General features: G+C 42.4%; 3 protein-coding genes across 5 annotated transcripts; 2 read left to right on the top strand and 1 right to left on the bottom strand.

Annotated features, from left to right (window-relative positions):
* The first annotated feature begins 6 nt into the window (after nt 1-6).
* On the top strand, nt 7-9,798 carry nek9 (NIMA related kinase 9). Its single transcript, XM_008282990.1, has 23 exons — nt 7-886; nt 2,285-2,462; nt 2,554-2,609; nt 2,694-2,764; nt 3,354-3,459; nt 3,851-3,982; nt 4,085-4,195; nt 4,282-4,346; nt 4,429-4,479; nt 4,621-4,813; nt 4,900-5,044; nt 5,140-5,340; nt 5,529-5,575; nt 5,708-5,869; nt 5,961-6,069; nt 6,165-6,326; nt 6,439-6,606; nt 6,688-6,747; nt 6,846-7,033; nt 7,562-7,720; nt 7,829-7,933; nt 8,020-8,073; nt 8,166-9,798. Exons 1-23 carry the CDS (start codon nt 701-703, stop codon nt 8,346-8,348), a joined length of 2,892 nt encoding a protein of 963 aa, XP_008281212.1. The 5' UTR covers nt 7-700; the 3' UTR covers nt 8,349-9,798.
* On the bottom strand, nt 9,666-11,362 carry LOC103358947 (zinc finger C2HC domain-containing protein 1C). The gene is made up of 2 exons (XM_008284111.1): nt 10,391-11,362; nt 9,666-10,135 (listed from the first exon to the last, which is right to left on the bottom strand). Exons 1-2 carry the CDS (start codon nt 11,360-11,362, stop codon nt 10,037-10,039), a joined length of 1,071 nt encoding a protein of 356 aa, XP_008282333.1. The 3' UTR covers nt 9,666-10,036.
* A 2,180-nt stretch (nt 11,363-13,542) lies between these two features.
* Nucleotides 13,543-15,359, top strand: acyp1 (acylphosphatase 1, erythrocyte (common) type). Of its 3 annotated transcripts, none has more exons than XM_008282960.1 (3): nt 13,543-13,630; nt 13,845-13,932; nt 14,954-15,359. In XM_008282960.1, exons 2-3 carry the CDS (start codon nt 13,852-13,854, stop codon nt 15,167-15,169), a joined length of 297 nt encoding a protein of 98 aa, XP_008281182.1. In that variant the 5' UTR covers nt 13,543-13,630; nt 13,845-13,851; the 3' UTR covers nt 15,170-15,359. The 3 variants fall into 3 exon arrangements, with proteins under 3 accessions (XP_008281182.1, XP_008281191.1, XP_008281200.1); XM_008282969.1 differs by having other exon boundaries at nt 13,554-13,685; XM_008282978.1 differs by lacking the exon at nt 13,543-13,630 and adding an exon at nt 13,662-13,716.
* The last annotated feature ends 827 nt before the right edge of the window (nt 15,360-16,186 follow it).

The following is a 16,186-nucleotide window of genomic DNA, read 5'->3' as shown; positions in this document are numbered from 1 at the left end:
AAATTCAGAGTCGCAGCTCAGTGACAGAAACACTGAGCCTGTAACAGCCTCTGTTGGAGCTGCAGCGGTGATGTTTTGACTTTTACAACCGTGTTTGACAGTTTCCGTGTCCGACACTAGAGAAGGATGGACGAGCTGTCGGCGTGTTGTCGCCTCCGGTTCCGCTCCCAACAACTTTTAAACACTCGTTAACTTGCGTACAAGTTACTCAGACGTGCTTAAAACTCTTTTAGCGGAGCAACAAGCACATGACAGCTCAGAAATTAAGACGGCGCTTCACTTTTGCTAACTTATTAGCCACGTCAAGCTAACACACGGAGCAGACGAGTAAGATTCACCATATCCGCTCCGCTGACTGTCAGCGTAAAACACACCAGAGCCACTCTGTGAGACGCGGCTTTTATTTTGAAAACTGAAAAACCCGCTGTCCTCGCTTTTATCGCGTGAAGCTTGACACTAGTGCAAGTGCTGTAGTTGGACGTATTTTGCTTCGTTTTCTGGTGGACGCTGCGGTTTTCAAGCGGCTTTGAGGCTCCAGCTCGGACTCGTACTTTGCCAGGTGTTCTTTATTGGCCCTCGGCTGTAATATGTCGGCCGTGTGTCGAGTTTTCTAGGAGTCTCGGGGAAAGAGTCGTCGTCTGTCGGGGCCTGTTCGGGTTATTTCCATCACTGCCGCTGGCTAACAAGTCCCTAAACAGAAATGTCACTGGAGGACTATGAAAGACATTTCGACTCGCTAAATTCGGATTTGGGCGGCGGGTCCGTGGTCAGCGAGCGGTCGGCTTCGGGCACATTTAATGGCGAAGAGGAGAAGTTGCATTACATTCCTATCCGGATCCTCGGGAGGGGGGCGTTTGGTGAAGCCACTCTGTACAGACGGACGGAGGTGAGTCGAGCACAGCTTCACGCTAACCAACGGCGAGGACACGTCAAGTCCTCACGGCCGCAGAAAGTTCACAAAAGCTCAAAGACAAGGTGTCTTCTGCAGCTTCACGACGTCCCTTAACTGTCCTGAGCCGAGCAAACATGAGCTTTTACTGTCTAAACTGATGCTAGCGCTAGCGGTGGTACATTTTGTCTTCTAAGTGAACAAACACTAATCGACTAATCGTTTACTTGTCGACATGAATTCATCTTCGTCCGTGTCTACAATCGATTAATCGAATGTTTTGTTGTTGTTTTCTGTTTGTTTTGATGGAAAAAATTGTCAAATTTCTATGATTGCGGTTTCTTAAGTTTATTTTATTGTTCGTTTGTTTGTTTGGTCAAGTCACAGTTTTATTTGTTTGTTTGTTTATATTTTATTCATAGCTTTGCAATAGAAAAATATGAATTAACCCAGCAAGGTTAAATATTAACCATAAGACACTGCAGTGATTTTTATAATTTGAATTTACCTGAGTGATTTAGGTAGTATGGATTCAAACTCTAAAAAACATGTCTAAAATATGTTTTATATATATCTATAATCTTATCAGACTATAATAAATGAAGAGGTCATTTGCAAAAACAGATAACTCCATTTTTGTAGATTTTCAGAAAACTTTTGTTGTTGTTGTTTGCTTGAGTTAATATCAATCAAACAGAAGTCGAGTGGATTTGACTCAGTAGAAATGACAAAAATAGGGATAACTTAAGTTTGATTGATGTTGTCTCAGGTAGATTCAATATTAAGGCTAACACCTCGCAGCATTGTTAATTATTATAACTAAGATCTAAAGTTATGACGCTACAAAAATGAACTGTTTGCGTGTGTTATTTTGTGTTCTATATATATTTCTTTATTCCCCTACAAGAAGTGAACGAGACATTTTAGGCCGTCATCTTGGCACCAGTAGGCACTGATTTTGACTATTTTTTAACATTTTAAAGCTCAAACAGCTAATCGGATAAAGTGTTGGTTTCTGTCCCAGTGAACAGTAAGCGTCTGGCGCTCTGAATCGCTCCCTGTTCTTCCACAGCCTCGATATTTCTCACACAGCGACTGTGAGAAATTCTTGAGTGAGAAGAAGATAGATGACTTTCTCATGCCTTGCCTCTGTATGCTTTATTATAACCGGCTGCAGCAAAGGGAACCCGTTCCTGCCACATCTGTCAAAAATGCATTTTGAACCATTTATATTTCATACTGTTTTTAAAAATATATATATTTTCCTTCTCTGTGCTGTAAGCAGGTAGATATTATCCAGAGACATTCTGTTAACATCAGACGGGACAAATTCAGACTCATGCTCGAGCCTCTGAGTGATATTGTTTAATGAGATGTCCCCTTTGGCTTCCCTAGGACAACTCTCTGGTGGTATGGAAGGAGGTGGACCTGAACTCGCTCTCGGAAAAGGAGCGCAGAGACGTCATGAACGAAATCAGCATCCTGTCCATGCTGGAGCACAACAACATCATCGCCTACTTCAATCACTTCATGGATAAAAACAGTCTGCTCATTGAGTTGGAGTATTGCAACGGTGAGAAAACGCACTTTTGCTCTGGGATCTGATTAGTGGTGGTGTGTGCAGCTCATGTGTGACGGAATGCTAAACAGCGTTGTTATCGCAGGAGGAAATCTGTACGATAAGATCAACCAACAGAAGGGGAAGCTCTTCAGCGAGGAGGTACGAGTGCACTGTTGCAGGCCTTTTTGTTGTTGTTTGTTTTTCACATCTCAGTCATATTTAATCTTTAACATGTTTCCACAGGTGGTCATATGGTACCTGTACCAGATCGCCTCAGCAGTGTCTCACATTCACAAGGCTGGGATCTTGCACAGGTAAGATGCTCTTTTTTTTTTTTCTTCTTCCTCTTTGTTTCGAACCAGAAATTTAAAACAACAAACATTTCCCACAATCCTCAGTGCCATGCCATGTCTTCCTACTGTCAGTGGTGAGAGTGTGTGTGTGGGTGTGTATATGTATATATGGAGGGTGGGAGGGATGGGTTTTCTTGTTTGTAATGATTGTAAAGCACTTTGTGTTGCTTTCTTTGTATGAAAAGTGCTATACAAATAAAGTTTGATTGAGTGATTGAAAACAGAAGTCAACATTTGATACACAAAATCAAAGTTTCAAAGTTAAAAAAAGGGTTTTGGAAGAAGTTAAACGCTTAAATATACCAAAACCCCTGTAATAATCAATAATAACTTAAACGTAGACACTTTCACGTGTCTCATCAGAATATTTAAGCACATTACACAACACACAATTGTAATACTCTCTCAAAATAAATTATAATACACAATTATATTGCTTCTAATAAGTTTCTTAATAACGATAGCTGGAGAGTCACGTGATCTTTAAGACAAACTGACATGAATAATTAGGTTTTTTTTGGCTTGGCACTTTTTTGTTTTTGTCTTGCAGAGACATCAAAACTCTGAACATTTTCCTGACCAAGACTGACCTCATTAAGCTCGGCGATTACGGCCTCGCAAAGAAGCTAGACTCTGAGTTTTCAATGGCAGAGACTGTAAGTTGTGACTCCGTCCGTCCATCCTAAACCAGAAGCCTGCGGTTATGTTGTGTAGTTGTTAAATCGTCTGTTCACTCACTGGGGTTGAGTAGGTTGGATATTTGTGCCTGCTTTCTTTTTAGGTTTTGCCATATTATTTAGCAAGAAAAATAAATTCAAGATTCAAGAGATGGTTCTTCATGTACAGTTATTATTACTCTTTTGTCACCTTTGATTCTGCTGCTGTTTAATGCTGATCACAGACTAAAGCTGTGGCTGTTGACTTACTGTGATTTTACTTTGCAGAATCTCATTATGTGAAATATCTTTGAACTGTGTGGTATAGCTACACGTTCTTTCTGCATCGTGTTTCACTAACGTTCTTTCTGCACTTCCTTGGTCTGTGCAGTGTGTGGGGACTCCGTATTACATGTCGCCTGAACTGTGCCAGGGAGCAAAGTACAACTTCAAATCAGACATCTGGGCCATGGGTTGTGTACTTTTTGAAGTCTTAACTCTTACAAGAACATTTGATGCGACGGTAGGTTTGCTAACCTTCTACAAATCAGTGTGACTTGCGTTAATCAGACTGCTTGATTGTTGCCGCCGGAATAAATTTACTGTGATGTTTGTGTCCGTACAGAACGCTCTCAACCTCTGTGTGAAAATAGTCCAGGGAAACTGGACCATGGAGGTGAACTCGGAGGTTTTTTCATCTGCGTTGATCAAGCTGGTGTACGAGTGTCTCGATCAAGTAAGTGAGAGGAGAATAAGGTTTCAAACTGCCATAAAACAAATGATTCGATGATCTCTAAGCTCTTGTGGTCTTTTGTGTTGCAGGATCCTGCAAAGAGGCCCACGGCCGAGCAGGTCCTGGACCAGCCGTTCATCTCCTGTTGCCGACAGTGAGGATCTTTTGAATTGTTGAATAAGAAAGCCTCTTAGTTTTAGATACAGCACTTCTCTGACAACTTTGTTCTTTGATAGGGAGCTGGAAGAGCGCGTTGCCTTACTGAATTCGGCGATAAGGAAACCAAAGTAAGTTACCATTTATTGCATGTTTGACATCGTCGAAGCCAAGCACCCAAAGTGCTTTCCAGCTGAGATATAAGATGAATAGATGATGTAAAGCCTGGCCCTTTTGTATGTGACTGATTTGCTGTCATATCTGCACCACAGACTGAGCACAGTGACTGAGACCCCTGTTGCTGTGGTGACTACCCGTTCGAGGGAGGTGTATTTCTGGGGAGGAGGGAAGTTCACTCCCCAGAAAATGGACGCGTTCAAAGGAGGCAGCAGTGCTCAGCACGTGTGTGCAGGAGAGAGTCACTTTGCAGTGGTGACGGTAGAAAAGGAGCTGTACACCTGGGCTGTAAGTATCCATCCATTACCCTGTGGCTGATATACAGGAGCTAGTTGTTGTCGTGCTGCGCTACAAGAAACTTTCCCAACCCTCAGAATGTCCAAGGCGGGGCCAAGATGGTGGGCCAGCTGGGGCACGGAGACCAGGCCTCGTACCGGCAGCCAAAGAAGGTGGACAAGCTCCAGGGGAAGGCCGTCCGACTGGTGGCGTGTGGTGCTGACTTCACCGCCTGCGTCACTGGTGAGAGAAGAAAGGCTCCTGCTAAAAACAGAAACTTGTGTCTGTAAAGTCACCCTGTTTATTTTTTAATAAACCCTCTGGTGCTTTGTTTGCAGATGAGGACCAGATGTACATGTTCGGGTCAGATTATTACGGCTGCATCGGAGTGGAGGGCGACATGGGGATGGAGATTTTGGAGCCGGTGCTTCTGGAGTTTTTTGAGGAGCGGCACGTCCACCAGGTTTCATGTGGAGACAATCACGTGGTGGTGCTGACCCAGAACGGGGACATCTACTCGTGGGGCTGCGGAGAGTATGGTACGTAGGGTTGCTGTATGTCCTGTAGTTTTGAGGTGATGTCAGGTAGCATCTGCGAGGTTGTTGTTGCTTTTTACTGATTGTAGTAAGCAGGTGGAGACCCGTCAGTATACCGTTATGAGTCAGCGTTCTCAGTCAGAATCAACCTTTTATCTTTTATTAATCTCCTCCTTTTTGCTCCGTTGCAGGGCGTCTTGGTCTGGAATGTGAGGATGACTTCTCTTCTCCGATGCAAGTAAGACTCACTTTCCAATCCAGGGAAAAGTCTCAGAGGAACCAGTTAGATGCTTTGAGTAACTAATCCCAGTGAGACAACATCACTGTTTTCTTTCTAATGTCCTGTGTGTTGTTTTTTTTTTGTTTCCAGGTGGAGATTCCCAAAGGCGCCACCATCTCCTCAGTGTCATGTGGCAGCGATGGAACCTTCTTTCTGACAGAGACGGGCAAAGTGCTAGCATGTGGACACAATGAATTCAACAAGCTGGGACTGAACCAGGGACTCTCTGGTCTCAAAAACCACCCCGGAGAGGTAACGAGCTATATTTACAGTACTGTAATAATAGGCTCACGGTGATGCAGCTGCGTTCATAAGCTTTTGTTGTTCATGTGCGCCACACCAGGGTTCCCAAGTGATCCCGTACATCACCACGCTGACCTTGGTGAAGCAGCTGTCACATTTCAAGATCCAGGTCATAGCTCCAGGGAAGACCCACACAGCTGCCATCGATGGTACAGCAAAAGAAATAAAGATAAAAGAAGCTCATATTTTGCTTGAAAGCCAAAATTGTCACAGTTTGAAAGAAGTATGATTTCTGGCTTCGCAGCACGCGGTCGCCTCATCACCTTTGGTTGCAACAAGTATGGACAACTGGGTGTGAAGGACTTCAAGAGACACCAGGGCGTTCAGGTCCTCCTCGGACCGTTTGGAGGGAAGATAGTGACCAAAGTGTCCTGTGGAGACGGATTCACTATTGCAGCCACTGAAGGTAAGAACACGAAACACACAACAACAATAATATCTATATTTTTCCATTTTCATACTACTTAGTTTTGAGTCTACGGTTACATCATAATCAGTTTTTGTTTCTTACCTTGCAGACAATCAGATCTTTGCATGGGGTAACGCAGGGAACGGGAGACTTGGGATGCCTGCTGATAAGGGCTTTGGTTCAGAGGTTTGCCCTGCCATGCCAAGGCCCATCTTTGGCTCCCTCCACCACGTACCAGACCTGTCTTGCCGTGGCTGGCACACCATTATCATCATGGGTTGGTCATTACACAGACACCGGTACAATAAAATACCCCAATAAACACAAGTCTGATAAGTGTTTCTTTTCTTATTTGTAGAAAAAGTGCTCAACTCAAAAACCATCCGCTCTAACAGCAGTGGACTATCAGTTGGAAGTGGTAAATGTTTTATTTTTTTTTTAGCCACAGATTTGTGTATTGAATGACTTTGGATTGCTTGATGATAAACCTATATTTTGTTGTTTGTGTGTTTTCAGGGCTGGGCCAGGAGGCGTCGACATCCACAGTGGATCTGGACATCGAACATGGTTCTGAGACCGAGTGTCGCGACAGGGGTCTTGGGGGTACGCTGGAGGTCAATACGGAGGGCTGCAACATGGAGACCCCGATGATGTCGATGACAAATCAGACTGGAGACAGCTCCTGTCCTTTCTGGCTCAGAAAGGTTTGCTACCATGAACACACCGAGGAATCAGGCCGAGCGTCCACAAAGCGATTTTTTTTCTGAGCATCAGTTGTTCCCATCATCTTTCAGAGAGCTCCACTTTTTTTGTGCAGCAGCTTGTTGCTCTTTTTTTAGGCAGCTAATCACATGGGTGGGCCTCATCTCCCTGGTAACCAAGAATATAGAGAAGACGTTTGTTCTGGTTCTGTCTTCCTGTCTTGAACTGTATAATAGGTCAGATGGTTTTTTTAAAAATCACAATGAGGGGCGATGCTCGTCTATCATACAGCTGCCGTTAGAGTGGTGATATGTTGTCAAGATGCTGTTGTCATAGCAACAAAACCACCCACAGTGTAGGAGTGCATTTCTGCTGAAAAGCTGAGACGGAGCAGCCTGTCGTTGCTTTTCTGCCAGAAAAAAAATGCTAAATGGACACACGCCCCAAGAAAACCTTCGTTTGAATTCTAAATAAGAACATCTGAATGAGGCCTTACAACGCTCTAATTCAGACAACGTTTTATTCAACAGGAGCTTGAAGATGCAGAGTTCATCCCGATGCCAGACGAACAAGATCCTTTCACTCCTGACCAGCTCTCTTCTTTCTCTGAGAGCGTTACTCTACCATACGAGGAATTGAAAGAACTTAAGGCTGCGGCAGCGGCAGTCAGCAGTAACACAGGCCTGTCGGTAATGCCAGCATAGCTGCTGTTTGCACAAATGTACACATGACTTTTGTACTCCGTAGTGCTTAGTTAAATATTTCTACTATATTCAGTCTTTCTGTTGGTTCTACAGACTAAACGAATGACATGTGATAAAGTCAACGGACTGACGGAGGCTGACATCTGCAGAAGAGGAGAATCGGGTGCATGCTGCAGAGCCAGTAGTGAGGTGGCGCAGGTATCTAATTTACACAATCAACAGTGCAAATGGTGAGCTCACTAGTACACTCCATTACAACAGTGACAGCAGAGCTTATTTTGCAGCTGCGAGAGACAATCACCCATCAAGAGATGAGGATCCAGATGCTTGAAAAGCAGGTGAATGTTTTATTCTTTTCCAGCATCCATCTGCCTCAGAGCTGAGTTTGATCAGTGTGCATTAACATGTGCTGTGTTTCTGCTGTCTGTAGGTCAGTGAGCAGCAGAAGGAGAATGAGAGGCTCTGGGAGGCCATCAGTCGCTCTGCGCTACAGGGAGCCGGATGTGACAGTAACGGAAACCATCACTCCGATCGTATGCCCGGAGCTGGAGGAGGAGGAAGAAGAGGCGGATTCACAAATCACGGAGGCCGATCTGCTGGGGCCAGCGTGTGAGGCTTAACCAGGAGACGTCCAGTTTTGGGAGAAGTGTCAGAAGCACATAGTGGATTAAAAAGAGCTGGTGGGACCGGGAGGTAGAGGCTCGGTGAGAGGTGCAGCGGAGACTGCATCCTCATTTCCACTCAGTGGTTACATTACAGTATCGATGTTTAACAGGGCGCTAAGCTGCATAATTACATTTTATTGCATATGAATTAATGTATCATGCATTGCACGCTCTCAATGCACACTTGTTTTCACCTGGTTGCGGTGATCTCGCAAGTTTTAGCACGGACTGAAATGTTGGCTGGACTCAACATGAAGCTTTGAACCCCAACACCCGAGAGAAGCAGTCTGCTCATAGTGTTACGCTGTAATGTGAATGTTGGTGGTGTTGTTGTCGACTTCCAGTGATGTCTGCATCGAGGCTTCAGACCTGAGTGCCTTAAATATTATCACTTAACCAGGTAAGACTAGCTTATGCAAGCAGGAAACCGTTTCCTGATGTATCCAAAGTGTTGAGCTACGACGAGGTGGGCAGCCAGTATGTTGGCATCAGCTTTCAATGTGAAAACATACTGTAGCTTTCTTATGTATCACACGTCATTTTATCTGATGTTCTTAAGTGTCAAACACAATAGATTTTCATATTTATCAGACATTTTAGCTAAACATATTTTCTTTATCTCGTGCAAATATACAGTATATATATAACTATATATATACACTTTTAACTTTGCATGATTTGTTGTCACATTATTTGTGTAAAAGACGAAACTACTGATTCTTTTTTTTTTTTTTAACAAGTTGGCGACTTTTTTTCCTCTTGCCTTCTTTGACTTTAGGTGCAGCACATGTAGGTCTGTTTTCTTTGTGACATATATGAACACTTGAACAGTTTTCTTATGAAATGTGGTCTTTAAGGCATATATTATATAGTTTATCTTGCAGCTATAATGTTATTTTCTATGTTTTTTCTTTCACCATGTTGTCAGTCTTTGGTACTTTCTGAATTTTTTTCTTTTGCCGTTTTAATTTTTGAAAGAAAAACTCTTATGTTCTTTGTATTCGTTTGAGGTCTGTTTGGTTTGTTTATTATGTGTGTTATCAGCAAACGTGTGCACATAAAATCCATGCATAGCCCACAACTCACGGTCAGATGAGCTGTCAGATGACGACACTGGCAGTGTTTTCATGCAGTAAAATGCAGCGTTAATTCCAGAGTGCCTTAGCAAGCCAATGCGTCTAGAATTAGTGCAAACATGACCACGTTGTGCCTTTGGGTGAACTTTTTATTCAGTGTGTTGAGCATTTAAGAATATGGTTTACTTCTTTTTTTTTTTTTTTTTTTCCAACCGTTTACCAAATATTGTGGAGCTGTTGTACAAACTGTGGTCTGTCACAGTCACACTGTTGCTTCATCCTTTGTGTATAAGCCATAAATAAAACTAGCAGCTGTCTTTTATCATGTGTGTATCGTACTGTAAGCTATTGTAGCTCATTCTACCTATTGGTGTCAACATGTGCTCCTTGTACCAGGCTGGTTTTATCTTAGACAGTTATGTTTAGTTAAGAGAGAAAATACTCAAACAACAGCAGACCTGTAACAGCATTTTTAAGCAGTTAAATTAACCTATATACAAAAAAACAGGCAATAACAAGATGATGTGCTGACAGCTGAGGGTCTGGAGCTCCTCGTCAGCTTACTTGAGCCGTTTAGGCTTCGAGGTGCCGGCCGGGAGTCGGTCCTGACGCAGGTTGCTTATGTTTCCCTTGTAGTTTTGTCTCTTTTTCTTTAAAACCTGGATGAAGGTATCAGAGACAGGACAGAAGGTGTCAACAATAATTTACACTTAGGTCCAATATATTTAGCAAATTAGGGTGAATGGTTTCCCTAATGGAACAAAACTAGAAGTAAGCAAACTTCTTAAAGACTTAATCTTAAATATAATCCTACAAAGCGGAACTGGTGGTCAAAAAACTCCATCATGCACCTTTAACCTTTAGCATTATGTGTGAAAATGTGGGTTGGTCCTTTGAGAGAGATTAAAACATGCCTGGCTTTCCTCTGGAGTGTTGCTCCTGCTGTGGGTTTTTAAATACTCCTCTATGGCTGATCCTTTGGTCCTGTTCGCGTAGGAGTTGAAGACTTGACGATGGGACTGTTTCACCTTTTTACAGACTTCTATGTGCTTTTCTAATCTTTCTTTAAAAAATTTTCTGTTGCAGATTTTGCAAGGAAAGAGCTGGATGCTGCCGTCTGTGTTATCCGTCAGCGTGAGCTCCTCCTCCTGCTGCAGCTGACTGTAATGAGAAGCACCAGCTGATTCCCTCGACGGTTTCCTTCCTGCTCTGTGGTTTTCCATGACCGCTCTATGACCAGTTTTCTGCGGCATGTCTCGGTCATCATCAGAACTATCGACCTCCTTATGTGTTATTTCCCTAAATTTCTTTTCTCTTGCTGAAAATGCAAAATCCAAAGAGGCCTCATTTTGTTTGCTGTATTTTGTTTTCTCTGCTTCTCCCTGAATGCCATATTCTTTTTCACCTCCACCTTTTCTTCTGGCATGCTCTTTTACATTCTGCCATCTCGATCTGGTCAGCTCTTCGTTTGCTTCTTGCTCGTTAAATACGGTCTCATTAGTGCCCTTGTATCCTTTTCCTCTTGACTGAGAAGTCTCTGCACCTTCCCATCTGCTCTGCTGTACGTCGTGTATATTCCTCACTCTGCCCTCAGTTCTCTGATCTTGTTTATTCCGAGGCTGCCTAAGATCCTCGCGCCTTCTTTCCTGCGACGACATGCCTCTGCTTGTCGCTGGCTCTTTCCTCTGCGGCTCAGATATCCTGGCTTTTGTCTGAACTCTTCCCCTCTCAGCTTGTCCTCTCCGTCTGCTCTCCTCCTCGCTCTTTTGGTCGTCACCTGCAGCAGTATCAACACTATCCTGCTGGATTTTTTGTCTTATTTTTTCTTCAAGCTGCCAGAATTTCTCCTGTAGCATGCGCTCTTTTGCATGAATTGCTTGGGCCATCTGCAGCTCTTTTCTGGGCACGTGCGAGTCTTTTCTTGAATGCCAGGATTTGGCAGTGTCTCTGGTGCCACTTGTGTGATGTTCCTGAGGTGGCGAAGGGCCTCTGGGTGGAGTAGAAACTGTGATTTTTTCAAAATCAAGCGAATCAACTAAGACTTGTGTCCTGGGAGGTCTTCTGTGGCTAATGGGCTTGTTTGGAAACGGCTGGTCTGCTGCATTTGTTTTCCTGTCAGGCTCAACACCGTGTTGTGTATGAGTACCGTGTCTTTGTTGTGCACTGTCGAACTGCCTTTGGGGGCTGTGTTTCCTTCTTGTGTAAGTGCTCATGATTTCATCTGTTATAGATCACGCTGTGCTGTTACTCCAAAGATTCAAAGACACACGAGGTCTCCACAGCAGCTGTTAAAAGTTGTGAAAACAAGCAAGTTAAAAAATTACAGTTGAAAGGAAAAAAGACAAGAGGATTAAAAAGAGCACTGAATCAACTTTACTTATATTTCAAGCAAAGGAACCATGACTAGCCATATGTGCCACTTCACAAATTCTACTGATGTTAAAGACCTAAAAACCAAAAACTCTATTTCTGCAGATATTTTATTATATCTTTTCATGGGACAACACTGAAGTAATGACACTTTGCCACAATGTAAAGAGGGATGCACGATATATCGGCGACCACATCGGCCGATGTTAGTGTTTTTTCCCATATATCAGTATCGGTCCGATGAATAAATTTAGCCGATGTGAAAAACCGATGATTGTCTAACATCAGCGCCTTCGTATCTACATTTGATATTGCTGCTGTTTCACAGATGTTTTTACTTAAATGCACCTGGACTTAAATATGCTAAAAGAGATTTAAATATATTTTACTTTTGTTCCGGAATAAAGAAGACTGTGTGGTCTAATCTGGGCTTCTTTTGAGTAGTTTTCTCACAGTGCCTACTTCTACTCATTTTTCGGTGTGAACAAAAATTGAATATCGACTTTGGTGATATCAGTTATCAGCAATATCAGAAATCTTAATATCAGATATCATTATTGGCCAGAAATTTTAATATCATGCATCACTAATGTGAAGTAATCAGTGTACAGCTTGCATAACAGTGTAAATTTACTGTCCCCTCAAAATAACTCAGCAAACAGCCATTAATGTCTAAACCGCTGACAACAGAAGTGAGGACACCCTGAGTGAAAATGTCCAAATCATGTGACTCATTAGTGTTACAAGGTCTCAGGTGTGACTGGGGAGCAGGTGTGTTAAATTTGGTTTTATTGCTCTCACACTCTCTCATACTGGTCACTGGAAGTTTAACATGGAAAAGAACTCTCTGAGGATGTGAAAAACAGAATTGTTGCTCTACGTAAAGATGTCCTAGGCTATAAGAAGATTGTCAACACCCTGAAACTGAGCAGCAGCACGGTGGCCGAGACCACACAGCGGTTTAACAGGACAGGCTCCACTCAGGACATGCCTCGCCACGGTCAACCAAAGAGGTTGAGTGCACCTGCTCATATCCAGAGGTTGTCTTTGGAAAATAGATGTATGAGTGCTGCCGGCATTGCTGCAGAGGTTGAAGGGGGTGGGGGGGTCACTCACTCACTTCTGTGACATATACACTTACAGAACCTTTATGGGCCCCAAATACCACCCTCAATTAAAAATGTTACACCTTTTTTCCCCCATTATCTATGCTGGAGCCATTCAACCATCTGGATCTGATGGAAACAGCTGTCTTGTCATGGCGGGGCTTAGTCTGATATTTACCCCTAAATATGACTTCCAAACTGAATTCTGTTGGATTTGGCACAGACTGAAACAAATGTGGGCTGAATTATGTGTGGAAACTATAAACATGATAACAACAACAATAATAATAATAATAATAAAAGGGAAAGGAGTTACAAACCTCGAAAATGACAAACTAATGAAAACATTGCTGACAGTGACTTTCTCATTTCCTTTGGTAATAGTTGTTAACTAAATGATATGAAACAAGTAAGAAAAAACAAGCGCTGATATTAACTTACCAGTAAAACTCCATGTGTTATTGTTCAATGTCCTTTATCTACAAACATCGGTAGAAAACCTCTGTTACTGATGCGACCCCTCTTCCAACGTTTACACTTGTTGCCTAGAAACCGCATGTCTCGGCTCGTCTCTGATTGGTCCGTTGAACATCACTTCCTGGAGCGGAGACCCGTATGTTTCAAATCGAGATCTTTCGGAGCTGCATGGTCCATTCACGGCTTCACAACAACATTCAGGTGACGTGTAGAACCGAAGCGAGCTTGCATGTGTCCATACGGAACCAATACGGAGGTTAGCTTGTTAATTATCTACACTGCAAATGGTTTGAACACTGTTTGTTTATGTTAGCTTAGCTTGTAGCTGTAGTTTAGCTCCTGCCATTCATGGTATGTTTCTGACAACGCAGCTCCAAATACTGTCTTATTTCTCCTTTTTTTTTTATATTTTTAGGTCCACTATGTCTGATGAAGACCTAATTTCAGTGGATTATGAGGTTTTTGGCAGAGTGCAAGGTGTATTTTTTCGGAAATACACTCAAGTGAGTTTGGCATTGATGTGCTAGTCCTCATAAGATAAACATTGATAGATTTCATAGTTTGACTTAACTTAGAGTCCATTCATTGCCCTGTTCTCTGTTAATTTACTTAATTGCATTTCTGTTAATCGCCAGATGAAAATAAGTGTTTGTTATGTGGATTCTCTGAAATGAGGGGATCACTCCAGAGAGCAGCATTCGACAGTATTTAATTATTTCAGTGTTTATATGTCCCAAATATGATCTAACGTGAAATATAAATAGTGTTGTGCTTTGGATGCTATTCAGATCTGGCTTTGCACTGGTCACACAGAGTTTTGTGGTGCTTTGACTGGTTCTGTTCCTCACACATTTTTCACATGTGTAGCGTGTATGTCAACAATTCAATGTCTTTAAATAAAGTTGTAAAAACCATATCAATCCATCCATTATCTATACAACGCTTAATCCTCACTAGAGTCACGGGGTGGCTGGAGTCTATCCCAGCTGACTATCACAGGCCTACAGTTAGAGACAAACAACCAAGCACACTCACATTCACACCTAGAATCTTATCTTAGAATCACCAGTTAACCTCAACATGTTTTGTGTGAGAACATGCCAACAGCACTCCACAGGTGTCCTCACGGGGACGTGAACCTTTGTACTGCGAGGCAACGGTGCTAATCACTGCGCCACCTTGCAGCCCCTCAGTAAATCCAAGAACCCTTAAACTGGAGTGAATAATGTTCTGTCAGACTGACTGCTCTTGTAGATTAGTCATGGAAAATGAAAAGCAGGAAAGGTTTCTTTTTGTATCGAGCTGTAGCATGTTGTGTTTGAGTTCATTTATTTCAAATGGCACCTCCTGTGATGTAACTATCGCACATGCACAGATTGCAGTGTTGATGCTCTAACCCTAATCCTACCATAGGATCTGAGTCTTAATAACTATACAAGGCCTACTGTGTAGCTTTTACTCCACATGTGAATTTACATCTGTCTCATTCCAGCCATATTCTCTGTTGTGTCTGTCATTTTCCAGGCAGAAGGGAAGAAACTCGGCCTGGTTGGTTGGGTCCAAAACACGGGGGCAGGAACTGTTCAGGGGCAGCTCCAAGGCCCACGCAGCAAGGTGAAAGAAATGCAGGAATGGCTGAGGTCCACTGGGAGCCCCAAGTCGCACATAACCAAGGCGGAGTTCAAGGATGAGAAAACAGTTGACAGCCTAGAACACTCATCTTTTAACATAGTAAAGTAAAACATAATGCACTGACTGCCTGTAATACTAACTCGGAAGCAGATGTTTATTTATTTAGTATTTTTTTATTTGATGGATTTCAGCACTTATAATGCATGAAAACGACGTGTACTGTATAAGCTGGTTCTCTTTAACATCCACAGACTGTGTGGTAGCACTAATAAATGGAAAATTCCTTCTACCGGCTTCACATTGTTTGAATTTTATTGTGATAACTGCAACAAAGACATATAGGCTGTGACGATGTTAGCCTGGTTGTAAGGGTCCTGTACTGAGAGGAACACGACTGTGTGGTTATTACATGTTTTAACAGTATGGTAACAGCTTGTTCATTTGTGAGGAGCAGATTTAATGGTATGACCTTGAAGTCTTTTACTGTGCTTCTCATCTGCCTCCATAAAAACTGACTGCAGGTGTCAAAAGGGAGCCTGTATGAATTCATTCAACCGTTATTTAAACTTGCAATATACTGAGCTTCTCAAGGCCTCATTTACAAAGTAGGAGAATACAACATGTAGGCACAGGAATGGACAACAATGAGTAAGATGAAAAGTTAATAACATCGTAAAAACATCAATTAGAGCATTTAAAATTACAGCAAATGAATCAACTGCAGCTGAATGACTAAATACTCATCAAATGCAATTCTAGTCACTTGGCAAGGACTAATCCCTGGAGGTGGCTGTGGGGAAATCCTTGATTAAATTGCCAGAAAATTAGTGTCAATTTATTCTCAATCCCTAATCAGTGTTAATTTGATAAATCAGGGAGAAAAAAACTCAGAAAACTCACGCACTTGTCTCATCACAAACTGTGCTGTTAGTCCTGAAATAGTTCTTCAATTCAGGTGCAGTTTTGTAGTTACGTACAAAAAGAAACCAAACATGCACATGTTCTTCTTTTCTGAATTAGAGATAAAGTTAAATAATCTAGTTTATATTGTTGTGTTTAGAAAAGGGTTACATTTAGAAAATTGTGCTTCAGGTTCTAGTGACAAATTCTCAACCATTAAATTAA

The sequence above is a fragment of the Stegastes partitus genome, unplaced genomic scaffold (assembly GCF_000690725.1).
Source record: "Stegastes partitus isolate 25-593 unplaced genomic scaffold, Stegastes_partitus-1.0.2 Scaffold8, whole genome shotgun sequence".
Classification (NCBI taxonomy): Eukaryota; Metazoa; Chordata; class Actinopteri; family Pomacentridae; genus Stegastes; species Stegastes partitus.
The sequence above is the reverse complement of the archived record's forward strand: the minus strand, read 5'-3'. Positions and strand labels throughout refer to the sequence as shown.